The following is a 26785-nucleotide window of genomic DNA, read 5'->3' on the forward strand; positions in this document are numbered from 1 at the left end:
ACCTCATTGGCTGTGGTTTTGTTTGTTGGCCTAACTATAAAGGATCTGCTTATACCCTTGTGGGTTGGGAAGAATTAGGATTTATGAATTTATTTCCTCTGTTGTATTGTTTAAACAGCTTTGGTTTAGTTTTGATCCCTTCCTCTTGCCTTTGAGGCTGTTCCACGGTGTCAGCTGTTGACTGATAGTAAGAGAACTGCCTCACAGTGTGAATGAAAGAAAACTAGCGGTTGGTAAACACTGATAAGGGATAAATAGAAAGCGGTCAGGCAGAGATAGTTCTGTGGGAGCCCAGATTGTGTGCGGTCTGTTAAAATGAGATTCTGAGCCTGTCCTTTTTATTCTTCCTCCCCTCCCCTCCCCTCCCCTGTGCGGCGTTTGTCTGGAAAATCTCCAGTGACCCGGCTCGGCAGTCCCAGGCTGCAGTATTCTCTTTTTTGTATTTGTTTTGTTTTCTAACAAGGGTCAAGTTGGCCAATAGACATGTCCCTGATGCTTATAGACAGCTGTCATGACTTCAAGTACTTACAATAGTTACATTTTACATGCATTCAGGGTTCGGCAACAACACACCAGCAAGCGAAGTGTTAAATAACTAAAGCTGTACCCAGTTTTAAGACATCTATTTCTTTTTTATTCAACTATGGTCATATAATTAATCTCGACAGTCCTCTTAAGTTTTTTTCCCCCCTTTAAGTTGGAGCACAAATTCTAATGCATACTGTATGTATACCGTCAAGTATCATCATTCACTTTTGTTACAGTAAAACCACTCTAAATGACTCTTGCGTTTAATTATTTCAGTTTATTTTTATTATCCATGTTTTCCCCATTTTATTAATTATTTTATATATTTTTGTATTTATTTATTTATTTATGGGCTATCTACCTTTCTTTGGTTTAGAAAAAGACCTTCAGAGGTCTTACCTTGAAGATCACCATGTGGTGTATTTATACAGAAAATAATTCAGACCATTGTAGCCCAGCAGCTAATGAGATTGGTTGTTAAGTGAATGACACAAAGGCTACAAAAAAAGAGGGGGAAAAAAAGCTTAGCGTTTCGGGTGAATATCACAGTGTCCCTGCACACACGCACGCACACACAACACACACACACATACACATACACACACACACACAAACCCCAACCAAACACACTCTCCTCAGCAGCGAGACTCTGGACTACCCTGTACCCCACCTCGGTATCCTTCTGCTCCGTCTACCTCCCCGATGTCCCCGAGAGATGCAAAACAAAGGCTAAAGGGGGCATGGTAAGTCGAGCTCGCGATTCTGCCCTGTCGGACATGTTAACACGAGTGCATTTAGATGCAGAAGACAAGTGATTGTGGCTGTGTGAGGATGCGATGTGCTGTGTAAGCCTCGGGCTCAGATAAGTAGATTCATGGCCGGGTCAATAACAGTGATGCTGTTTTATGTGGCTCAGAGTAAGATCACCACATTTCACTTCACCATTCTTAACTTCTCAATTCCTGCTCAAACTTTTTTTTCGTCTCTTTCCATTCGCCACAAGGCTGCTTGAACTTTATGTTAGTTTACATCGGAGCTATGACTTGGTTGTTATTCACGAAAAAATAGAGATGTTTATATCTGTGAAGGTTCTCAGTCATCAGAGATGTTTATACATATAATGGTTCATTTATTTTTGCGATGGTCAGATATCTTAATGTTGTTGTTTTGCTCGGTTTTGCCTAAAATGCATTGAGTGTTTAACGTAAAAAAGAGGCAGGACAGCACGAGAGAGGCTCGGTTGGTATCGACTGCTTTACTGCTTAGCTCGTTCAAAGTGAACGGACGTTTCAGTGCAAACACGCACATCTGAGCGCCGTGCAGATATCGTTTACCTTTCCTCCGACTCCTTATTTTGATCTTCACAATAGTAGCAGGCAGCGTCAGTAGTGGCTGCTGTAATACGAAATTTGAAGTGCATTAGCTTATCGTGCTCTTCTGTCAGGCTGGGAAGTGGGTGAAAGTCCATCTTGTATATTAAACCCTGGACTTAAGTCAAATTTACATTTTGTTAAAGATTACTCCTTTTATTGATGCATATAATCATATTCATGGACCATCTGCTGATTTGGCAAGCGTGGATCAAACTCACAAAACAGCCCTGCTAACCTTTTAAGTACAAAATAGTCTGGCTTAACTCTGCTATCCCAGAAGTCTGTGTGTGTGTGTGTGTGAGTGCGAGAGATTGTATGGATATTGGATAATACTTAATTTAGATCCTCCAGGCTGCTCATGCCATATTTTATTTTATCATGATCGCTTTGGTAGCAGACCAGGACTTGTGTTTGAACAACTGAGCAAATAATGTTTGCCTGACAATAAGCAAAGCAAAAGCTTGGAGTGAGGAATCTGATTAAACTCTTGACCACAGTGTACAGCTCTGAGTTTATATCTCTCACCATGGTTATGTGGATTTCACAGTGCAGCACTGCACACTTCCACCTGGATGCGAGCGGCCATACGGGTCTCACCTTTTGACCGTACTAAAGCACAGCTTCAGGCTTTTCTAGTTGTTCTGATGACTGATTTAGTCCTGAACTGTGTCCCAGTGTGTGTTTCACAGAAATAGGAATTCACCACTGGGCATCCTTACTGCATGAAATACTTATGTTCGACTCATTCCAAACAAAGCTTACGCAGATTGAGAATTCATATGCCAGAGGTAAATCCGAGTTAACACGGATTTATACTGGCATGAGTTAAAGGACTAGAGTTTGTAATCCAGGTGGCCGAGGGATTTTACCATACAGTGGCAAAAATCACTTAAAACTCCCCCAACATCCTGAGCCACTGAGCCCAGTGAGTAGACAGATTGTTCAGAATTGATGACAGCACAACTATTACAGAGCTGGACTCTGTCTCTGTGTGTGCATGTATGTGTATCCGCATGTTTCTGTGTATGTACGTATGCTCGTGTTTGTGTGTGCGCATATGTGACCATGTTTGCTTCCTATATGTGCTCAATTAATACTAAAGGGTCTGTTTAGAATAAGACCTTGACAGATTGGTCTTATTTTTCCTCAGCAGGGTAGGGGAGGTGTGTTGGGACTACTGCCTTCTATCTGCATAAACATCCATAGCATAAATAAAAATACAGCAACCTCCATTTCTGTGGCCACGACTGACTTGCAGTTCGACCAAAGTCACTTTAATATCTAAATAATGTTTTAACACTCTTTGATCACCGTACACAATGCACTAAATATAATGGGTAAGAAAAACAAAGGGGCATGTCCGTGTGCGTGTGGCGCAGTGTCAGTGTGTGCGTGACCGTGCACACCCGTGTGCACTTGTGCACATGTGTGAGGAGGACAGAGGAGCAGAGATAGAGTGGAGTTGTTTAATGACAGGAACAGCTGACTCATTTAGAGAGAGCAGTGAAAGGTAATTAACCCTGGGAAAACTACAGCTGCCATGCGAGCTGTTCACTTGAGCGCAATCTGATTAGGAATCACTGCTCGAGTCCTGACTCCTTTCAGACACTATGTGTTCAAGGTAAACTTTTCCCTCTGCCCCGGAGAGGCCCAGAGCGCCGGAGACCTGCCTTTTGTGACGGGGGATTAGCTGGAACGGTTACTACGTTTCTCCAAATTGCAGACCACCTGGTAGCATTCATGCAACCTCCTTCATGAAAGGGGCTCCTTGGGCAGGAACAATGAGCAGGATTACTCTGCTCATTGTTACACCGGGGCTGGAACTTCTCTCTCCCCAAACACCTGTCCCCAAATTAGACAGGTTTGAAAAACCATGTACATGACAGAATTCAAAGATTCAAACTAACATGAGAGCGGTTTGGCAGGCTGGAGACTTGCCAATGGATGAATTGTTTGCCGCTCCATTTATTATCCTATTGATGGATAGTGCAGTGAAAGGAGATACTAATTTTATTTGTCTCAATATTTTGGTGTCCGTAATTGGATTGAAATTCACAAATAAAATAGCATATCATCTAGCCTTTCATACGATGAGGGAACTAAAAGCAGCAGAAATTTGGTCAAAAACAAAAATTGGCTCTTTGATGTCAGAAGAAACAATCTGGACTTGGTGCTTCTGTGTGGTCCGGCTCCAGATGAACTCAATTTAGAGGGAAGGCTTTGGGATGACTTTGGAAAGCGATTACAAGATTCATAAATCACCTCGGCAAAGGTGTCACCATCTGACTCTTTTATGGGACTCTTGCTAACTCTGTCCAATAACAAGTTTCCCCTGTAGTTATGCCATCATAACAAATCATTGAAGCGTTAGTGGCTAGCCAGGCTCCTAATTGTCTGTTAAGAATTCTGTGAGCTGTGTTCTTTTATTGAAGCATCTCTGTCTTGGAGAAGTGATAAGATGCCAATACGCTTCTCTATAAAAGTACTCTTTGGCAAAAGGCACAAACACTTTGCTTGGCCGTCAGGGTAGCTGTGAGGCTGTTATATCTGAAATCGCAGTTGACTTCAAGATTTTGACTGTGTCTGCATGAATCCAGAAACCTCCATTACACAGAGGAATGCTCATAAATTGCTGGCAGATTCTTTCTTTTTTAAGATACAGTATTTTTTTGCACATACATACTGCACATGTAAAAAAGCCTAATACTTTTCTTTTTCTGAGCTCTTAAAGTAGAGTTGTGCAAAATATTTTTTTGTTAATATAAGGGGAAATGCAAGACTGTTCATCCTCTTTTGTCCCTAGATTCAGGTGAAAATATGTAATAATATTATGAACAGAGCAAATCTGCCAGCGCCGTGAAGTGTTGATAAACTGTCAATTTTACTATGAAGGTAACTGACAATTACACATTGTGAAATGTTAAAAAAAAAAAAACCTATAAATTGCACTTCTAAAAATTATGATCACTTCACCTTCTAAATTACATATTTTTTCTTGTGTTCATGGAAATCTCTCAAAAAGACATAAAAAGTCGCTTTGAACAGAAGTTTATCCATTTTCCATCTGACATAATTAAAAAACAACAACAACAAAATCTGTCATTTTAGCTGTGCATACAGTTTTACCTGCTTCTACAGAGATGATGGGATCACTTTCCAAGCAGGTAGCTCACCCTTTAGCTTCAGCTAGGCAGGCTGTATGTCTGGCTGGTTCTCAAACCTCCTATAGGGTCAGTATGAACTGAGATCAGTTCACAATTTCCTCGCAGAAATTCATTACAAGAAAATATGAAAGTAAAAGGTGCTATCGCCTGCCGTTCACTCTTTATTATACACAAACAGAAAACACTTAGCATGTAAAATTAATGTGAAAATTATTCCCGGGGTAAACTATAAACACAGAAGTTACCCTGCACATTTACCCTTTTTTTCTCCTTCCCCTAGATCAGAGTGTAATTGCCAGTAATCAGGTCTGTTTGCTGCTGATAAAACCACTCTGAATGCGAGGAACCCTCTTTGTGTGATGACTCAATTATGCCAGAAGTGGCTCATCAAACCTGGCCCATCAGCTGCTTTAATAAATAAGGAGGAAAACTTGCTGCAGGCGCATTATAATTCCATTCATTCCATAATTAAATCCATTCCAGTTTTAACCCTTCACTCAGTGTGCTTCTGGAAGAGGAAACAAAAACAGGGAGCGATGGGAGGAGGGGGGGGGGAGTACACACCAGACAGTGACCTTGCACAGAGCACCCATCCGTTCCCTATAATTCAAAATGATACTGTTGAAGAAAGGTTAAGAGAAAAAGACTCGCGGAGAAAAGGATGGGAATCAGTTAAGACGCTGCTCCTGTGTTTTATGTATGCATTGTTTCCACACACGCACAGCCTTAGACAGTAATTATATTAAAAGAGTAATCTAATCATAACAGTTGGTTGGTTGAGTGTGCAGCACTGACATTTTGAAATCTTATTTTGTGTAATCTCATTTGCCTCTATCATCTCGCCTGTACCCCCCTATCTAAAGGAAATGTAAATAATGTAATTAATTTTATGGTCTCCAGAATCTTACTTTGCTACTCTGGCCCGCTTTATTAGTTTCAAGATGAGGTATCTGCTCAGAGTTTTTTTTTTTTTTTTTACTCCATCACAATAATGTCTGCGTTAATTACACGAGAGCGTCCCAAGTGCACGGATAAGCTGGGAACAAGGGGACACAAAGACTCAAGGTCAGTGATGAATATCCACAGCAGCTGCACAGTATTAATAAGGCATTATTTGAAAATAATAATAATAGCATCACTTACAACAAAATGCGAGAGTGCGGTTTGAGTAACGTCAGGAGCGTTGGGGTGTTTTACAGACATTTGCTCTCCACCATCTCAGCTTGGATCCAGCCTCTCTGATAATGGTGCGAGGCAATGGTTATTCATGATTGCTGGACTGGGAAGGTCTCTCTCTTTTTCTATCCCCAGTCGCAGCCCATTCTCTCCTCTGTGGTGGGAATGCTAGCAGATGGGGTTAGGGGGGAATGGGCTGGGCTCAAGGACAGCTAGCAGCCAGATTAACACATAGAAAATCTCATGGACCCTCAGCATCAGGCTGCCTCCTTTCCCCCTGAGAAATCTGCCCTAGACGCAGGGAAACCATCCTCTGAGAAGCATTATTTATGTTGGACTTGGGGTGTGTGTGTGTGTGTGTGTGTGTGTGTGTGTGTGTGTGTGTGTGTGTGTGTGTGTGTGTGTGCGGGGGGCATAAATATGATTCAGCAGATGACGAACAAGCCCGAATAGTAGTGAGTCTTTTTCATATGCTAATGAAACTGAGTGAATAACCCCCACCCCCCTACTTTTTCCCCCAGTTTTGTTTTTCCGGGGAAACGCTCTGTGAGCTATAATTAAGAAGATGTTTTTTTCTTTTTTTCAAAGCTAACAGAAATAAATAATTCCATAATAAGATCTGTGAAGTGAAGAGGCTTAATGTACTCATTGTGTTCATCCTTGTTTTCCCTCTTGGATGTTTTGTATTAATTAGAAGCAAGCAATTTGATCCCTGTCAAGCAATCAATTTGCATCGTGTTCCTTATTCCATGTGAGATGTTAATATCCTCTTTCCACCTGTTTTCTGAATACATGTTCATGTTCACACAACAATTTAAAAATTTATGAATACAAACCCTCCAAAAGTTGGTTTTGGGATATGTGAAAAAGTTACAGATTGTGGGGTAAGATTTTAAACTTGTACTTATGTCTTTATTTTTTCTTCATAGATAATGAATTACATGATCATTTCCTGAAAGATAACAAGCGTGAAATCATCGACCAGGGTGAACAGTGTGGATCTGGCATCTTAGTCTACAGAGTGCTTGGGAAACTACAATCAAAGGTAAATAATCTGTCACAGACGTGGCACAGACAGAGCCTAGAGTGTAAACACAAAGTAAAAAACAAGTTTTGTTAGGGACAGAAAGGGAGAAATGCTTGTGTAACAGTGTTTTGGATAAGTAGCATGCTAAGTGGTGGAGTGCCACTGCCCCTTTGACCACAGTGATCATAAAGTGAGATTGGTTTTTACTTATGCAGGGCTGTGGGTGGCTGGCAGATACTATACTCTTTACAGGCTATTGCTGAATCCGCTTTTTGTTAAGTGATGATTGCCTTTTATATGTCAGGTTGTCTCAACTGGATTTGTAGCCTAGTAGAAAGTTTAGAGAGAGATTTACTCAGCACTATTTCAGTGCAAGGACTTTAAAGACACACTAGTGTTTCACCAACATTAAAGTATGCAAAATGTTGATCACTTGCTCTTTTCCTTTTTGTGCTGCTTTTTAGTGTGTAGGTGTGGAACTCACAAATATATCAGTAAAGATAAATCAGTGACTTCATATAGACAAAATATAAATACAGTAAAAGCTTATTAAGCTTTAAAATTTACTGTTGTCGTTATTCTTTCCTATATTCTGTTCTAATCTGAGTGCATTTACAGCAATCCCATTTATTCCTCTATATTGTGTGCACAGTTGGAAGAAATTAAAAAAAGAAAGAAAAAATATATATATATGTGTGTGTGTGTGTGTGTGTGTGTGTGTGTGTGTGTGTGTGTGTGTGTGTGCGTGTGTGTGAGTGTCTCACCACCTACTTTACAATTTTTACAAAGTGGATTTTTTCATGAATTTAAGATCAGCAGAATAACTTAAACAAATTATATTTATTTAACTTGGTTCGACTGAATATCACTGACCAATTAATTTGATTTTTAGCAGATAATTACGGTGGTTAATATGTTAGAATTAGAATATTATACAGTAAAAATATGCATATTTTAAATTCCAGCGGTAAAATTTTATATTAACCTGTCCCTTTAACATTTTTAAGGACAGTCTATGTTTGCTAACATAAGATGTTTGTGAACAATTGTGACTTTTCCTCTCAGTACAGACAAGACATTATTACACCTGCCTGTCTTTGTGAGTGTAGAGGGTTTGGGGCTGTACTTCCTGACAAATATAAATGATAAATTACATAAATGTGCAAAATGTTGTTTATAAATGCCATATGTGGAGGTTTGATATAGATTATTATTATTACCCTGTACACCATCACAAGTCACCCTGTAAAATGTATAATCCACTAACGAGAAGAACTGTCATAGGAGAAAAAAAATGAAAAGGTAACTTACATAATGATTTTAGCCAGATTGTTTAGGGGATGTCAATAAAAGCTCCCATTTGACCCTGATTGTATCTATTTGTTCTGCTTTTGTAAACACTCCACATCACATGTTTACCCATGTTGTTGCCATGCCAGGAATACCTGTTAGGAAACCACAGATACCTAACAAGGCCTTCCTTGTTTTATTGTTACGTGTCAATCCTTGTTATATGGATTTGATACAAACTGTACTGTGTCACGACGACTGCTAACAGTGCGTCAGAAATGCCTGTGTGTCTCCATTTCGGAGCAGCGCTCACAAACAGACTCAGACTTCTATACGTGAAACTGATTGATTGAAAAAGAAGCTCTAGTTAAATATACAAAACAGCCACTAAAACTATTTATATCAAAATAGTTTTTACTGGTTAGGCTCACAATACTTACCATCTATTATTCTTATTATTCCTATTAATATAATCATTAATGTCATGAAGTTTGCTTACTTCACGTACATAACACACAATACTCTTGACTGATCAGAGAAAATGTAGATACTATAAAATAATATAAAAAAGTTATGTAAATATTTACATAAGATAGGCACATCTAAAATGTCACATAAAGAAAGGGGGGGAAAAACACCCTGGTAACATTATGAGTCAGCTGTGATATTTCAGTGCACTGATAACATCATTTGAACTTTGATTAATGTCCATGTTATAATCTCAGGTTGCATGATGCAAGACCAACATTTTGCCTTCAGAGCAACACATTTATACAAAATGTTAAAGCATGTCTGTGTGGAAAAGTGTTACAAACTAATGAGGTACATTCATTTTTACAGAATGTAATCTATAGTGTTTGGGAGTTGTTTGTCTCAATAGGCTCTAGTAATCAAAAGTAATGAACCTATTATGAGCAGGACCTCTGAGGGCCCGGCGTGGCATTAAGAGTGTGGCACATAAAAGGTTTATTAAAGGAAATTAAGGTCCATCACTGCCACACCTGCTCCCCTATTATAAATGTATGACAGGTCAGTGCCTTCAATCACAACAGCAAACGAGAGAGAGGAGTCATGTTTCCCATTACCAGGGAAAAGTAACAGCATATCCTATGACTCACAGATTTCACTGGCCTGTGACCACTATACGCCACCATCAGCCTGGAATAATTATGTTTAATAGGTTTTATTTGGGACCCACAAGCAACAGCCAGCGAGAGTGGATGGATTTTAGCAACTATTTTTGTCTAAACACACTCTCTGAGGTGCTGTCCGTACTTTAATGTCATTATTTAGTGTCATTACATTTTTACTCACCTTTGAAACTTTTTTTCCTGGCATTATACTTTATGTGTTTGCATATTACTGGTGTTTTTAGAGCTCTTTGTGATGTTGCCCCCCCGCAAAAAAAAAAAAAGATTTTGAGGCTCAGTGGCTCTGGTTACCCTGCTTACCTGCCAAACAAGGCAAAAAAAAAAAAAGCACATTAATCTATTAAGTATTTAAGCCTTTTGTCATTTAAGAGAATTTAATTAATACACATTAAATGGATTAAAAAGGCTCTTTTAGTTGCTCATCTGTACATTTAATGGTTTATTGCAGATGGATTCTGAAGGTGAGGAGCAAACCTTGAAAACATGTGACAGTAACACAGGTGAGTGCAGCTTTCAGGTTTAGTTTGCTTTTAAATACGTGCACACACACACATACACAGATATGCACGCACACACACACACGCATTCCACTTATCACCATGGGCTAGGGGTATCAGTTCAACAATCCAACTTTATAACTGTCAATTTTATGTATTATCTTACCGGTCTGAAGAGCACTGCACCGCCATTTCATTATTCAGAGGGGAATAACTTCATTAAATTGGAACACTGGCTCAAATTAGTTAAGGAGTGTGTATATATTGTGTGATTGAAAACCTCTAGACTGGATATGTCATTATGCAAGTGTTCAGGGCCTCTGAGGCCTTCCTGCTCACGCTGGAGCTATTACTACAACTGGGAAAATTCATGAAAAGTGTTATTATTGGTCGTGCTTCATGGGAGTAGGGGTAGAACTTGTGAATGAGATTTATGCAGGCCTCTGGGAAAATTGATTTACCCTTTTAGATCATGTTGTCAACACTGTCAAAAGATGAGCTACTGTTGGTTTCCCAGAGAATGAGCAGACTGAATGAAAAGCTTTTCAGATCAATGAAGAGACCACTTCTACATCCTTATGCTGATTATACCCGATGGCATTGTAAAAGGGAGTAAAAAATCTATGCTAAAAGCTTGGATAAAGCGCGGGTAGCCCATGTGGTATCACCCCTAAAACATTATCTACAAAACAAATATTTACAGTATGTTGTAAAATTTCGTGACTAATAGCCCAAAAGTAGTCAGTTGCCTTAAACCCTTAGATGAAAAACATGTTGACAGATGCTGTGCTGCTGCAGTGGAAATGTAAACACAACTTTTTTTTATCTGTTATTTCTTGGCCTTTATTTTTCACAGGGCTGGCTGACTCCATCACTGAGACTCACAGGTAAGCATTTTATGAAGTGCGCGCACATTTTCGCCTTTAAGCCAGAAAGGAATCACGTTCTTCCCAAATCTTAGATGTGATTGCTAAAAAAAACCTGTAGTCTGAAGTTTAAAATAGGCCAACTGAGGCCTCCGCTGACCCTGCTGGGTTTTTCCTCTATTCCCTTGTTCCCCTCCAGCCCATATGGGTCCATGGCGAGGAAGAGGAGTGCTCAGGAAGGGGTGCAGGGTGCCCCCATCAACAAGAGAAAGTCCCTGCTGATGAAGCCCCGCCACTACAGCCCCAGCGAGGCATGTGAAGAGGAGAGTGAGGACCTGGCACCGCCACAGGACAAAGAAGAGCTGAGGAACATTGACACTCCAGCAGGTAAACAGATGTCCTGTTGTTTTGTCTGTTTTGATGAACAATTGACGCTGAATTTTAAAATCCCATCTGTTGCATTCATATTTCCCTCCCTCTACCATCAGCCAGCAGCCGCAGTCATTGTGCAGTGGAAGTGAAAGACTACACTGCTGGGTCCACATTAGTTGTGTCTCACATCCACAAATTGAAGTTTTGACAGCTGATCTGCCATGATATTTTTGGCGTGGCTTTACCCTCTTTTGATGAGGCCAAATTTCAGACCCCTCATCTGTCCTTTTTCAATAGCCAGTCCAAATCAATTGAATCCATAGAATGAGAAACTGAATGGAGGCGTGCACCAGTTCACTTTGATTTAAATTAAACTTCCTCCATTCTTTTCTACAAAATTTTTATTGAAGTTGCCTTTTGTGAAAAACAGATGAGCTGTCACCGCTGCTTGGCTGGCGTTCCGCTGTTTTACTCTCTTTTTTTTTGTTTTATTTCTTTTTCTTGTTTTTTTTTTTTTTACTTACCCGCAGGGACACTTCATCTGCAGCAGTTAAAAATTGTTGATTTTCACTTATGCCGCCGTCCTTCTCACAAGCAAAAATGTTTTCTTTTTTCCTAATAAATTGAATTTTGTGCATTTTGGCAACAATGCTCGTGGTGTACATGTGCATTCTCGCCCACTATAATCTGCACTGATTTGGTATATTTTTAACGATGTAACTAAGCAACAAACGTAATTGTCCCTTTCAAAAGCTTTTGTTAGGCCCTCTAACACAGTCTAATACATAATTAGGCATAATGTCCACAGCTCATTATAGTACACATGTGTGTAGTTAAATGGACCAGGAGAGTAGCTCACTAAATTGTGTGGATTCATTGGAAATGGAATTTATTTGTTTCCTGGGTTCATATTACATTACAATTATCTAAGTTATTCACTGTGCATCACCAGTGTTTCCTTTTGTTGTTGTGTATTCCAGATACTTTTTCTATTTATCATTGATTGACTGCTTTATATATTTTTTTCCCCTTATTTGAACCTGATATTCACTAAAACAAAACAAAATCAAGCCAGAATTTTTTTAAAAACTAAAAAAAATCTGAATGTGTCAAAAGAACACGAATATTGATAAACATATTCAGAACATATTTTGCTGTGATTGTCAGATGTGGGGGCTATTTTCCTGTGGTAAAAACAAAAATTGGAAAAGTGGACTGGAGGCAGTAAGAATTTTTGCAGAAGGGAGCTGGTCATATCTGCATTTTAACAAAAAGGGAGAAAAATAAGCCTCTCGTTTGGTTGAGCCACACTGTGTTCAACTCCAGCCAACTGCAGCCCTGCTGCAGAGTGCTGGTAATGGCTATTCTGGAGTACAAACTGTTCACCTGTTCCAACACACAAACCACCGGAGGGATCCAAGTTTTTTTCCTCCGTGTCTTTCCTTTTTTCATTGCACTGCTGTGTATGTGTGTGTGTGTGCATATATATACGTGTGTTTGTGTGTGTGGATGTCTGTGTGCTTGTCTGACTGTATGCGGCTGTGTCAGGCCTGGGAGTCCATCTGGATGAAAAACAAAACCCTTGTTGCTTGCCTCATAAATGTAAATATGTGTAACTGGCTTTAATTTTTCATTCAACAGGGTTTGTCTTTAGATGCCTCTTTCGAAATATTTTTCACAGCAGGGAACAGATAGTAACACACCGTAATGTCGCCTGAGCAAAAATGCATGTAAAAGCACAGACATGTCAAACCAGACATGTGCACTTAACAATGCAGGAAATCGTATATTTAGCTTTTTTTTTTCATTAGTGCCACATAATTTCTGTCGTTTTTTAAAGCTGTTTTGGCAAGGATTAGGTTTTTGTGTCGCTCCCATTAATGAGTCGCAGCTGTCTGATAATGCCTGTATCTGTACCGTCCTCTGCACTGTGTGATCTGATTCTCACAATCCATCTCTATCTATCTTCTCAATCTATTGAATCCTACTTTTTGGTTTGGCCTCTAATGTGTGGCTACTTAAGAGGATATAGACTTCCCGTGCAGCCTACTGAAAGTAAAACCCCTCACAGTCCAAAGAGCTTTAATAGCGCATAAGTTTGTATGATTTTCGAGGATCAAGAGAGATTTTGTTGAATCAATCCAGATGATAGCTTTCCATTGTTAATCACTGACCATGACTTAATATGATCAGTGGCGTTAATAAAACGTTGTCTCAGATGCATTTTGAGGGATAACCCTAACCCTCTTTGTCTGTTCCACTGATCAGACTTTCAGTGCATAAGGTTTCACACAATCTTGTGGCTTTCTGTGCGTATGACTGGGATTTTTGGATTTATTCAAAAAGATGGCAGGCCAAAGGTCGGTGCAAATTGAATTATTTAGAGCACTCAGCAAAATAAGCCGGAAAAAAGAGATTATATATAAGAAGACATGCGTGCATATTTTATTCATCTGCACTTGAAACATTATATGTGGTTTCTTTAACACCCACATAGGATACAGAATGCCAAAAGCTAAACACTGAGTAATTTGCTTGATTTAATAAAAATCTGAATTTGTTGAAGAGCTTTTATTCGTTAAAACTTTTTCGTAATGAATCTACCTCCTACTGCAGTATCCCGCCTTTGATTTTAATCTCAAATAATATTATATGTGGTTCAGCTTCCCAGTAAGCAGCAAATATGTCGAGGCAAAAAAAAAAAAATAAAGATCTTAATAAGCTCATTATATTACATGCACAAATTCAGGCAGCAAATAGCATGTAGAACATAGGAAAGGCTCGTATCAGCAGCTATTCTGTGCTCCGCATACAGTACACAATCACACATTGGACATGTAATTTCAATATTTCACAAACACCTGTTTTAATTTAACAGTTTCAGTCAAATTTACTTGTAAAAGCTTGATAATTTTTTTATTTTCAGTTCAGCTTTTGACACTTTGACAACCATTAATTTTCCATGTAAATGCCCTGAAAATTATTATTTTTTAAAGCGCTGTAATGGCTCTTTTTTTTTTAATCTAATCAAATTAAGCCAAAGATTTCATATTTTCAGCAAGTTTGGGTCAAGTTCACTAAGTCTCTCATTTTTGTGGGCAAAGCGGGCTCCCGTTTGTACCCAACAAATATTATCATCAGTTTTGTGAGTGCGGTGTATGGCTGGCTTTTCCTAAATCAGGTTCTGCCACACACACAGCACCATCTTACAGAGATTTGTCTCTTTTATCTATTTTCTCTATTCTCTGTTTGCAGGAATCCTCTTCACTTTTCTTGCTCTTATCCCTCGAAACAAGATGTACATTATGTTTTTCAAATCGGTTTTTCGGATGACAACATGTTGCTGCTTGGCTTGCACTTTAAAATACACATAACTAATTATAAACTGATGTTTTCCACCCAACACTGTGTAAATCCTTTCATAATCTTGTCCTAAATCTATATTGGGTTGTTGCTCCAATTGGAAACAACAACAAAGTGAAAAAACAATTGTCTTCCTCATGTCTGGGTTTCATGTTGAACTAGCAGAATGAAGGTTTATGTATGTTATCTAAAATATGCTTGAGGAATTGCTTGGAAATCTGACAACCTTGTGATTATCTTTCCAGTGCATCATGTACTCTTTTAAATCCCATAAATGGTTATAAAAACATGTTTTTCGCAAGATATTTTTCATAGAAAAGTAACACAAAATCTAAAACCTTAAAAGGATTTACAGAAGATTACCATGGGCGCACAATTCTTATCATGCTATGTGACTAAAGGGTCACAAATGAGCAAGTTCAGCATGCAAAGACTTGAACGTGTAGAATAATCAGTGTTGTCTTATTGTTTTAGATGGAAACTTAAACACAGTCAATGGAGTGACTAACAAAAATGGCTGCCATGATGTGGCAGCAAAGTCCAGCAGTTCCCTTGGCTGGTCTGAAGTTACGTCTGTTGGCTCGCCACAGTGTGAGCCGGACACATCTGAACCTCTGATGGATGAAGATGACGAGGAGTTTCTTAATAATGAAGAAGACCAAAGTCACGACAGGATGAGCAGTACGTCCTCGCCACAGAGTCAATATGGAGACATGAGGGAAGCCGAGTGGGAGCCTCTGGCTCTGTCTGCCAAGGTGAACAGCTCAGACTGCAGTCCTTCCAGACTCTCTGAAGATGTTACAGGCAGGAATGGGCACGTGAAAGAAGAGCCTCACTTAGAATTAGGTGGTCCACTGGGCAGAGCGAACATTTTTCAGGCTGAAGCTTTACGATACAGGCTGCTCCCCACGGAGGCGGACAGTGAAGGGGAAGCAGAGGCAGATAGGCCGCCTCGGCTAGACGCCTGGGCTCTGGGCCTCCACGAGAGAGGCCTTGAAATGAGCCGAGGGAGGGTAAACCTGAGCCTGCTGGAGCAGGCCATAGCTCTGCAGACAGAGCAAAGGCAGGTCCTGCACCATGCCTACAGAGAGATGGACCGGTTCCTCATGGAGCAGATGACCACCGAGAGGAGGCACCACAGAATGATGGAGATGGACGGCAGACTCACCTATCATGGAGGAAAAGGTAATAAGAAATAAAAAGGTTGATCTAAAGAAAAATCCAGTTTCATCCAGTTTAAATCAGATGGACCACTTGTGATTTGGATGATTGGGCGCTCAGAAAACATTAAAAGGAATAAAAGAAGCATTTTCTTTTAGGGGGGTGGGGTAATCAGAGGGAGGAAATCCTCTTAAAGACTAAAAACATTTTGGCAACAAGTGAAGTAATAAATAAACAGTCTAAAATAAAAAAAGAACAAAATTTTCTGATGGAATTGCATCTACTCAGAATATTGGATTTTGATAGGAATCAACTGGATATTTAACCATGACCATAAGTCTTAAATCCTCCTAAAGTACCTCTCATGTTTCCCTCTGATTCTTCAAATGACTGCAGCTAAATGTGTAATCCTAGATGTAATCTTTCGATGGGTGGGCATTAAGAAGTGAATGCTCTCCGTTAAACTGCAGCCATAACTAAAATGACAGATTAATAGATGGTATTGTGAAAAAAAGAGAGGCTGACTTTGCATGATATTTCAGTTTCTTTACCTTTGTGTAATATGCATTCAGAACAATATATACAATATAATATGACACTCATATTTCTTTAGTTCTACTCTTAAAGACAGCGTAGCTGCATTCATTTTGCCATCACTTAGTGGTTATGGTGTTTTCTTTATTGTAAAATCTTTCTTTATTGACTCTACAGATTCTCCACGGGCAGATAAAAAGGATATAAAGTGTCCAACTCCTGGCTGTGATGGCACTGGTCACGCCACCGGCCTGTACCCTCATCACAGGAGTCTGTCTGGGTGTCCTCATAAAGTCCGAGTCCCCCCAGAGAGTAAGTCACTAAGCGGTTCTGTGTGTGCAAACAGTGTAATGGATGGTTTACACTCACAAAAACGACCAGTTTTACATTTTACAATCAGCCGACGGTAATTGAAATCCTCTTAGCACGAGCCCAAAACAAGAAAGGCCTGCTTATACATTTAGCTGAATTCAAAGACGTGCACAAAACTTTTCAAATAAACTTAAAGGATTTTCTCTCTCCCCCTCCCTCTTTTTCTCGTAATGTGTTGTAATGTGTGAATATTGAATTCTTTTTTTTTTTTCCCCCGCATTGGCGATTGTTAAGTCATTTCAATGTAACTCAACAAACATTCAACATTAAACAGTAATGTTACAAAAGGAACAGAAAAAGTAATTAACTTTTTCAAAAAAGCACATGCTCTTAGACTGGAGGCCGTATTTGCAAATCAAAGGGCTAGCTAACGCAGTATTCAAAAATAAATAGACAACTCCAACAAACTAATTGGAGGATATGTACAGAAAAGAAGTTTCTAAGGATACAGAGCGGACCTTTAACGACGTGTTTGTTTTGAAGAATATAATCAGCTGTCTTGTTACGCTCTCTCTTTGCACTAAGCTATTTACATTTCAGCCACATTACAGCATTCCTCACAATTGGAAAAGCCGTTTGTGTGTGCGTGTGTGTTTTTTCTTCTTCTTCTGTCTCTGTAGGATCTTTGCTGTGTAGGCTCTAATGTGCCGGTTATATAAATCTTCACTTAATGCAGGAAAATGTATTTGTTTTATTTCCAAAATGCTCGGCATATATATACGTTGTGTGTTTACCATCCTAATCTTTAAGCTTGATTATGTCTCGCATGTTGCTAATTTAGAAATGTTTATCTTTGCTTATCTGAGCTTATGTCATGTCTGTCTGTTCTTTGTCATCCCCTCAGTCCTGGCGATGCACGAGAACGTCCTCAAATGTCCTACGCCTGGGTGCACAGGAAGAGGCCATGTCAACAGCAACCGTAGCACCCACCGGAGGTACATCCACAGGAGAAATCCATTAGAAACTCTGCACCCTGTTTATACATGAGTTACAGTATTAGGCTAATGTGTTTGATTTCCTCCCCAACCAGTCTCTCAGGCTGCCCCATCGCTGCTGCAGTGAAAGTCTCCAAACCTCAGGATGAGAGCCTGAAATGCAGACAAACACCTGACCGCTCACCGAGGTATTATGCCACATGACGTTTTCAGTGCTCTCAGTGTGGTCACATGCAGGAAAATAATTACAGCGAGCTCTGTAGTGGACTGAAGTTCTACAGACATAACTGAGGTTATGCAAAAAAGTGATAAACACTATTACTGTTAAGGGCGGTGTAGAATATTTTTATTCAGCAATCCCAGCAGAACATGCCTATTTTGAGCTTTCCAAGCAGACATAAGCAATGGTTGCTGGTCCCTGTGAGTTCCTCTCTATTAGAGATGATAAAAGAGCAGAACTCTTTGTTCCCTGTGGATATATCATGGGCAGGATGCCCACTCCTACTATATTAATTAGTCTGGCAACCTGGCTGTGGATCTACAACACACATCAGATCCCAGACTCTGAGTGTACAAAAGCACTGGCATCCCTCAATGGTTAAAAACAATGTCTGCTCTTTACTGCTTTATATTAACTTTCTAAGCACCTTTCTCACAAGTTCCTAGGCGATTCTTTACCACGGTAAAGCATTTTATTGTCATCTGTTTTCCTCCTCGTAGAGCCCTCGGCCTAATAAAGAAATTCGAGATGAACCAGCTGAACTATAGGCTCTCTCACCCGGTAGCAGCCTTACAAACTAGCCTCACAAAAGACATGGACAAGTACAGCAGAATTCGCTTTGATTACGCCAGCTTTGATGCACAAGTCTTCGGCAAGCAGCCTCTGATGGGGACCAACCAGGACCCAGAAATGATGCATTACCCTGATTGTAAGTTTCACACATTTTTTGAAAAAAACAAACAAAAAAACACTTGTAAATAAGGATGTTGGATAAATGTGGATGCTTTTTTTTAGCCACTAATTACAACCTCTATCTACAAACGACACAGATCTACATTGTATATATTTGCAAAGACTGCCCTTTATTTAAATATCTGTGATTGATGCTAAAACAACAACAAAAAATCTCCTCTTTTTTCTGGGTACTTTTAAGTTTGGGTTGAACACCTGGTGTCTCAATATCTAAATGATTTGCTAATTATTTGTCTTTTAGCCCCTCAGCAGTATCCTGGCTTCCTTGGTGCTCCAGGTGGCCGCCTGCCCACCTCTGGTCAACACAGCCCGCCGAGTCAATTCAAAAAAGAAGACGGTCTCCAAGCCGCAGCAGCGACAGCCGCCATCCTTAACCTCTCCACCCGCTACCGGAAGAACATGGAGGCTGTCGCCGACCGGCCCTTGGCAACCTCCACAAAGGTAATCAAATTAGACCACTTGGAAAGGTATTTAATGTGGTCATTTTTAAAGGAACTCTGATTTGTGTATAAAAAGGGAAGACATCAAAAGACTGGATTTGGCAAAGAGAGCCTGGCACTCTGGTGGCACAAAAACAAGGAGGTTTCCACTCTATAAAGCTTTAATGTACACAAATGAAAATTTGTGTAATCACATCAAAAGAAGAAGTACAATCAGCCTTCTTTCTCAATTACAACTACTCGCCTTTTTTTTTTAATAAAACATGTGGTATTGTATTTTGTTTCGACATCAGCTGGCATGTAAAAACCTTGAACTGTTGTCTGAGAATGCATCTTGCCCGCTGCAGATGGCAGAGGATATTTTGCTTAGTTATATGATCCAGCATAGGCTGTGTGTCTACACCAGATAGTCTTTAAAAGCATTTGAGTGGATTAAGCCCATCAGATAAAGGAGTTAACATAGCAAAAGTTTAATTCACACAAAATCCAAACTCTTTTTGGAGAAGAGCATAGATCCAAAATCTCTTCTGCTGTCATTATCTGTAATATGGCATTGTAGTCAACTTTTTTTCCAAGTCACTTCATGATTAATATTGATCGCATTCTGTGGGTTACATACATGCACACTGTACTGTAGATGATTCAAGGTTTCCACACCTACACAGCACAGATCCTTGTCTCCCAGCTTGTTGAGCTGAGAATGTGGCCCTGTACCAGGTACCAGCCCACTGAATGAATAAAACAGTGTTAGCAAGTTAATCATCTGTTCTCGTTTACAGCTTAGTTGTCTTGGAGAGACGTACAAAATAAAGAACAGCTTTCAAGTCTGAAAAAAAGGGGGCCATATTTAGAGTGTGATATGTCGTCTGGTGCTTTAACTTATACGCTTTGAAATATCAAATGCAGAAAAACGCTCGCTGAAAACGGAATAATTTTGCACGTTTAAAGGCCGTATTTAGTCAGTTATATGGAAAAAAACACATATAGATTTAGAGTCTTTGTTTTTAGCTCCAGCTGACGTTAGAGGGAAAATAAATCACAAAAAGTCTGCGCATTCTTTAGTTTTACAGTGATGTTATTTTGATTAGGTACACACACCATCAAATGGCTGGATAATTAAACTGGACGGCCTCATCCAGTGTTCATGAAAATTATCCCCTTTAATTAATTTGAAAGATCTCACACACACACACTTCTCTTTGTTACAAAAAATAATGATGTATAGGGTCTAATGAAACATATGGATTGAATAATTGGTTCCATTTATGGGAAAGGATTTTAACATCTAATGAGGTACAACTTTTAATACCATAAAACAGCCATAAGTCATCATGCTATTGCGTTTCAGCACAAAAACGACAAACACATCTGTCAGCGGGGAAACTTATGCCACATTAAGCTTTTTAATTTTTGCTATAATAATGATGACCTAAAACCAGCAGCCACCCCCCAGCTGCCATCTTGGTTGTGTGTCCCAGAAAACAGATGACACAGCTGTCACTGAAAAACTACACACCAGTGATTATATTTTTTTTTGTGTTCAGCAGAATTAACGCTGGCTTAGTTTGGTACTTTGTCTGGTGTGAGATAACCACCGTATGTATTATTTAAATACACTGTTTGTTTGCGCTGCTTTTCAAGTCAGTTTTCGTGTTTACAGAGAAATGTTACTGGGGTTCAAGTCTGCCATATTGCCTCATTGTCATATTAATGAGGTATTGTGCTGTCTTATTTACATTCCTGAGGCTGTAATTAGAGAATGCCTTTTAATTTTATCCTCTGGCTTATTTGTTTTCATAAGCCACATCCGATTTATTGTACTCTTCTGTAGCACATCAGATTTTGTGCATTTCACCTTTGTTGTCTTTAGGACATGCTCATAGAGGTGGATGAAAACGGCACCCTGGACCTGAGCATGAAGAAGTGCAAGGAAAACGTAAAAGCCCAGAGCAGGACGCCTCCCGACGACCTGCTGTCTCCCCCTGAGTCCGCTGTGGCCAAAGGTGGGAGTGTGCTCATCAGCCCCGCCTTCTACCAGCCGCTGTGTGAGAGAGACAGCTGGGAGAGCCCCATCCCTGTCAACTTCAGCAAAGCTCGCGTTTTACAGGACAAAGAGGTAAAAAAAGAAGTAAAATAAACAAGATTTGGATTATCCAAATCAGAAATGTTCGGGTCAAACGATGAATTTATATGCGAGACAAAATATAAATAAGAAAATAAACCAAATAAGTTAATGCCTGAACTCCCTCCAGGACTAATTAGGTTCTTTTTTTGTGTGTGTTTTATTCATGTATTTCGCTATTAAATATACCGTCTGCAGTCATTTCCCAAAATCTACCCGCTGAATTCTTAATTCTTCAGTTTCTCTGTCATTGTCACCAGATTACACAGATCTTGTAAGGAAACTGGGGGGAAAAATGAATTTTCAGGAATTTAGTATCCTGATATGTGTTACCATTTCATTTTCACCTTGATTGTTGTTTCATAGCATTTCCTTACCGACAGGAATTAAAACAAACAAAAAATGTATCAGTGCTGCCAGATTTACTCAGTTTTGCTCAATAGTTTGACTAAAAATAAACTTAAACCTACCTAAAAAAATTTAAAAAAATCCAAGTGTAGACCTCGCCCCCAGGCTGAATGACATGCAGTGTTTCTAAGAGCATTTATGGAGACATGTTCTAAGGCCAAGCAGAAGCTCGAGCCAAATCTGTTAATCTATAAAATGTATGAATTATATTTACACTGAGGACGTGCTTATCTATTGCCCGAGGGTCTGAATGAGTCTAATCTGGGCTCTAAAGGTTTCGTTTCTTTTGATCTCACAGGTGGTATTCATTTGTACCACGTATTAAGAGTTGTCAAATTTGCCCTGCTTTTACATCACACACAACATCTGGTGATGGCACAGAAAAGAAGGCCCATACGTCGAGTTTGTACATCACAAACAACACGTGGATTAAATATGACTTTAAATGGATGTGTGGTTTACTACTGCAAGTGTAATCTCGTCTGCGTCGTGCACCGCAACCCCCAGGACTTGTTTTAAGAGTATTATTCAGAGATTTTGTTAATTATTCACTTTCAGGTCATTGCAGAGTGATGTCTGATACTTCGGACAGTTAAGGTCATGCTGTTATTTTATTTCTGCCTCAGCAGGAGGATTATGATCAGGTCTCCTTGGAAGACCAACACTACCAGGGAGATAGCAGCATGTTAAGCTCCAAGGCCAAGCTGCCATTACGGGATTCGAAGAAAGAGCTTCTGAGGTATGTGGGATTAAACAGCAAAACATCTCGCAGCAGCTTTATCGAGCCAGACACGTGTGATGTGATCATTCCTTTTAGCTGGCAGATGGTCAGTATTAATAAGAAAAAGTGTCACTCCAAACCATACATTTGTTCCAATAGTGGGTCAAAACACTGGAATGAAACTCACTGTTACATATGATTGTAACTGGTATGTCTGCAGGTTCATGTGGAGAAGAAATGTATCTATTTAAAAAGTGAGTTTTCTCCCCGTATGTCCGACCTAAGCTTAACACAACTCTTGACTCTTTGTAGTTAGAGTGCATGCTCTGCTGGGTCTCCTCACGAGAAACGTAGGATCCTCTAGTTTCGCAGCACAGCACCCCCCCCCCCCCCCCCCCCCCCCACCAGATCCCCTCCCCTGTGACATTCAGAGACATTATTAAACTGAATGTTGAGCAATGTAATGAAAAATTTCTACTAAACTTTCCGCTGTACTAACTCTTTTTTTCTCTCTAATGAACATAAAAAGGTTCCCCCTGTATAAGAAAGATTCAGTTCAAGCTTGGGAAAGTCTGTGGGAAGTGGAGTAATCTGCGTATTAAATGCTTTGTGTTCTCATGCAGCTGTCCGACCCCAGGCTGTGACGGCAGTGGCCATGTGACGGGGAATTATGCATCACATCGGAGGTACTGTAATTAATTACACTCTCATTAGTACCAGCTAGCAGATATATAGACAAGGGAAACAATGCTTATTGTTTAATTATGTTGATTATTACAAGTGAAAACTTGTCACTTGTAGCTCGTAGGGTTTTTTGCAGCATATGTCATGTGCTAAAAATGTGATGACACAAAAAAGCTTTCTCGTGACGAACAAGCAGAATTGTGTTTTTTTAAAGTAATTTTGTATAAATATGCAGTGCATTGTATTAAGATTATTTAATTCAGTCGTGATCAAAGAGTGAATTAAAATGACTGTTAGCTCTTTATCCTCTCTAGTGTGTCTGGATGTCCCCTCGCTGACAAAACACTCAAATCACTGATGGCAGCCAACTCTCAGGAACTAAAGTATGTGTTCTGAAAACTGTTATTGTTGCTAAAGGATTTTTCACATTAAACTAGGCAGCTTGTTTTTGCTTCAGCTTGGGTCATCTTGTTTTCCTTCCTTTCCTTTTCCTTTCCCTTTTCACTTCACATTATGCATGATTTCCATTTACTCAACATGAAGTTGTTTTCTATTTGTGCTACTTTTCTGCATATTAGCATGAATCCCCAGCTCTGCTCCCAGTCTTTTGCTGTAAAAAGCACCTGGTCTCTGTGTCTCTCAACCTGCAGGTGCCCAACACCTGGTTGTGATGGATCTGGACATGTGACTGGGAACTATGCTTCGCACAGAAGGTAGCTGAGAGAAATCATCACAACTGAGCATGAAATACATTTGTCAGATGCATGGCATTCAAACAGATGGTGAAAGTCTCACTTTAAAAACACGCTGCACTTTTTGATTTCTTGTTTTTCTCGATTCATTTGACTGCCTTTTTATCTGTCTATCCATCTATAGGCACATTTCAGCTACATATGTGCTAATGCAGTAAAACTTATCTTTTTTTTTTTTTTTAAAACATGAAAAAATTGCAACTTCCTAAACCTCACGGCTGCCTGTACAATTCCAGCCTTTATTGTACCTCATGAATAGATTCTTTCAAGTTAACTCACTGTCTCCAACCATTTTCAGCTTGTCAGGATGTCCACGTGCCAGAAAAGGAGGTTTGAAGCTCACACCAAACAAGGATGACAAAGATGAGCAAGAGCTTAAGTACGATTTTTTCTTCTTTCTTTTTTCTTTTTTGCTCATCCTATGCTGTCATGTTTGTTTGTTTTTTGTTTGCTTTTTTTCTGTTTTAAAAATAAAACAACAGAAAACATTGGGAAAATGCGTCATGCTTTTGTGCCCGGGGGTATAGTACCTGGAGGCCATTAAGTTAAACAAAGAAAATAATACTTCTCTTGTCCTAACATTAGTGAATTATTTTCAAAGGATTAGTAACATGGTTTTTTTTCTGCAGGATTTCACCAGGGTTTTTGTATTTTTTTTCTATTTTCTGAATGGGATATCTGGCTTATCACTCTTCACAGAGTGCTTTCTTTATAATTATAGTATATTAAGAAAATGTTGAATTGCCGGCTGTGATGGCATTGCACTCATTTGGAGCTTAATCACTGTTGTCTGTTAAAGTGTTATTGGAAAAAAAATATAATGGAATTGATTTGCAGCTTAAATCCAAAGTCTGATATATGAGCCCTTGTTTACTTATACATCTGGACACTGATTTTTTTTTTTTTTTTAATTACTAATGCAAGGGCACGAGCTTAGGAATTAAACTGGAATAGATCTCATACACATTAAGAGAGAAAGGAAGAGAAAGGGGGAGGGTAGCAAATGTCCCTAGATTATTGTAAATAGTGGGCCATATGGCATGCCTCCATTGTCCGGGTGCCTTGCATCAAGCTACCTACCTGTGGTAGATGTAAGTAATGGGACCGGTGTTGTTTTGTCCTCTAAGTGCTGCTTTGCTGTTGAGTAACAAAATGCTGAAACAGGCTTTTTGCAGCAGCACTCCACAGCATGTGTGCCATTTGTATCATCTCAGGTGACCTTTCACCTTTATCAATAAGGGAAAGGGTTAGCCACCTCCAAATTACATTCTTTCGCATGAGGGGATACATGACAATTATCTGTAATTCATGTCACTCCATTACTGACCTGCAGAAAACAGGCCTGAAAATGCAACTGACAAACTCTTAATGATATTCAATGTGAGTTGTGCTTATGTTTTCAAACACAAATACCATCCACCTGTAAATGTATACAGTGAACAGAGGGCCCATTCAAACTCAAGTTTAGAGGATTAGTTACTTACAGTTAATGTGATTTTTCATAGCCCATCTCTAGTTTTTGGCAACTTCATTTTTTAATCAGCATTTAGATGGATTAATCAACTTAATGGTTAACAAATCTTCCGGTCTAGTTATTGAAAGAGATTTTTTTTTATTTTAATGGTCCCAGAGATTTTTTTTTTTTTTTTTTTTTTTGCAGTTTGACAATAAAGCAGTTGCTGTTGTTTTTGCGCAGCTGGATGGATTTTGTTCAGTGGGTACCACAAAAAATAACAAATGTTATTAAATGCAAGCTAGTTAGATTTTTCCGTAGTGTATGCATGTTTTCAGCGCCTCATCCTCTTTGTTTGTCACTACGGTAGGTGTCCGGTAATTGGATGTGACGGACAGGGCCATATATCGGGAAAATACACATCCCACCGCAGTGCAGGCAGTTGTCCACTCGCTGCCAAAAGACAGAAGGAGTCGTCCATCAATGGGATGCCCTTTGCCTGGAAGTCCAATAAACAGGAACTGCCCCATTGTCCCTTGCCTGGCTGCAATGGCCTTGGACATGCCAATAATGTGTTTGCCACTCACAGAAGGTGAGGCCGCCTGTCCTCCATTTTATCTCTAAACAATACCGCTAGTCGACATGTTGCAGTCTTACTCTATCCACAGTCTTGAAGATGTTAAAGTTTAGTAGTTTCGGTGATTTTCTCCTGTCTAAAATTGTCATTTATGGCCTGCTGAACTAGTTTGTCCGGTTGCCCGCTGAACGCACAAAATATCAAGAAAAAGTACTCCGAGGAAGAGATGATGACTATCAAATTTAAAGCCAGCAGTGGTAAGCTACTCTGACATTTTGTGTGGCATGGCAAGTTTTTTTCTATTAGTGACACATATACTGGTACAAAAAAACCCAGTGAATGAATAAAATAAAAAAAATCTGTGATCTCTGCTGGAACATGATAAATTAGACTATCTCCTCTAACCCAGGTGTTGAAAACAAAGATGATATTCAACATCTGGATCATGAAATAAAAGAACTGAACGAATCCAACATGAAAATAGAAGCAGACATGATGCAGCTCCAAACCCAGGTAAGTATTTACTCTCACAAAAATCATTGGTTAAAATAAAGGCGCGAGATCTTTGCCCGCTCAATTTGATGAGATCCCTGTTGTTTTGTACCCGAAAGCAGATCTCCTCTATGGAATGTAACCTGAAGACAATTGAAGAGGAAAACAAGATGATCGAACAGCACAACGATAGCCTACTGAAGGAGCTGGCTCACCTAAGCCAAGCTCTTATTAACAGTCTAACAGACATTCAGCTGCCTCAAATGGTACAGTAAGCCTTGACCACAGTATCCACTCCAGCTCACAGTGTTTAACCTGTCCAGAAAAAAATAAATAATCATTTTCCTGAAATTG

At 39.5% G+C, this 26785-nt stretch overlaps 1 protein-coding gene across 4 annotated transcripts in view; it reads left to right on the plus strand.

Moving 5' to 3' along the window:
• Positions 1-26785, plus strand: part of st18 (ST18 C2H2C-type zinc finger transcription factor) — a 41075-nt gene that overhangs the window by 12057 nt on the left and 2233 nt on the right. For 2 of the 4 annotated variants that reach the window (XM_023154645.3, XM_023154646.3), the window contains 20 exons: positions 7171-7286; positions 10158-10209; positions 11063-11093; positions 11272-11459; positions 15282-15992; positions 16680-16814; positions 17719-17809; positions 17905-17997; positions 18530-18738; positions 19024-19223; positions 21093-21338; positions 22379-22491; positions 23097-23159; positions 23472-23540; positions 23808-23870; positions 24208-24288; positions 25733-25954; positions 26108-26196; positions 26349-26452; positions 26551-26697. In XM_023154645.3, the coding sequence (XP_023010413.2) occupies positions 7171-7286; positions 10158-10209; positions 11063-11093; positions 11272-11459; positions 15282-15992; positions 16680-16814; positions 17719-17809; positions 17905-17997; positions 18530-18738; positions 19024-19223; positions 21093-21338; positions 22379-22491; positions 23097-23159; positions 23472-23540; positions 23808-23870; positions 24208-24288; positions 25733-25954; positions 26108-26196; positions 26349-26452; positions 26551-26697 (3023 nt within the window). Of the gene's footprint in view, positions 1-1108; positions 1272-7170; positions 7287-10157; positions 10210-11062; positions 11094-11271; positions 11460-15281; positions 15993-16679; positions 16815-17718; positions 17810-17904; positions 17998-18529; positions 18739-19023; positions 19224-21092; positions 21339-22378; positions 22492-23096; positions 23160-23471; positions 23541-23807; positions 23871-24207; positions 24289-25732; positions 25955-26107; positions 26197-26348; positions 26453-26550; positions 26698-26785 lie in introns of those variants that run through there. The other 2 variants (XM_023154647.3, XM_004542803.3) reach the window with 2 other exon arrangements.

This window comes from Maylandia zebra, linkage group LG18, assembly GCF_041146795.1.
Source record: "Maylandia zebra isolate NMK-2024a linkage group LG18, Mzebra_GT3a, whole genome shotgun sequence".
Lineage (NCBI taxonomy): Eukaryota > Metazoa > Chordata > Actinopteri > Cichliformes > Cichlidae > Maylandia > Maylandia zebra.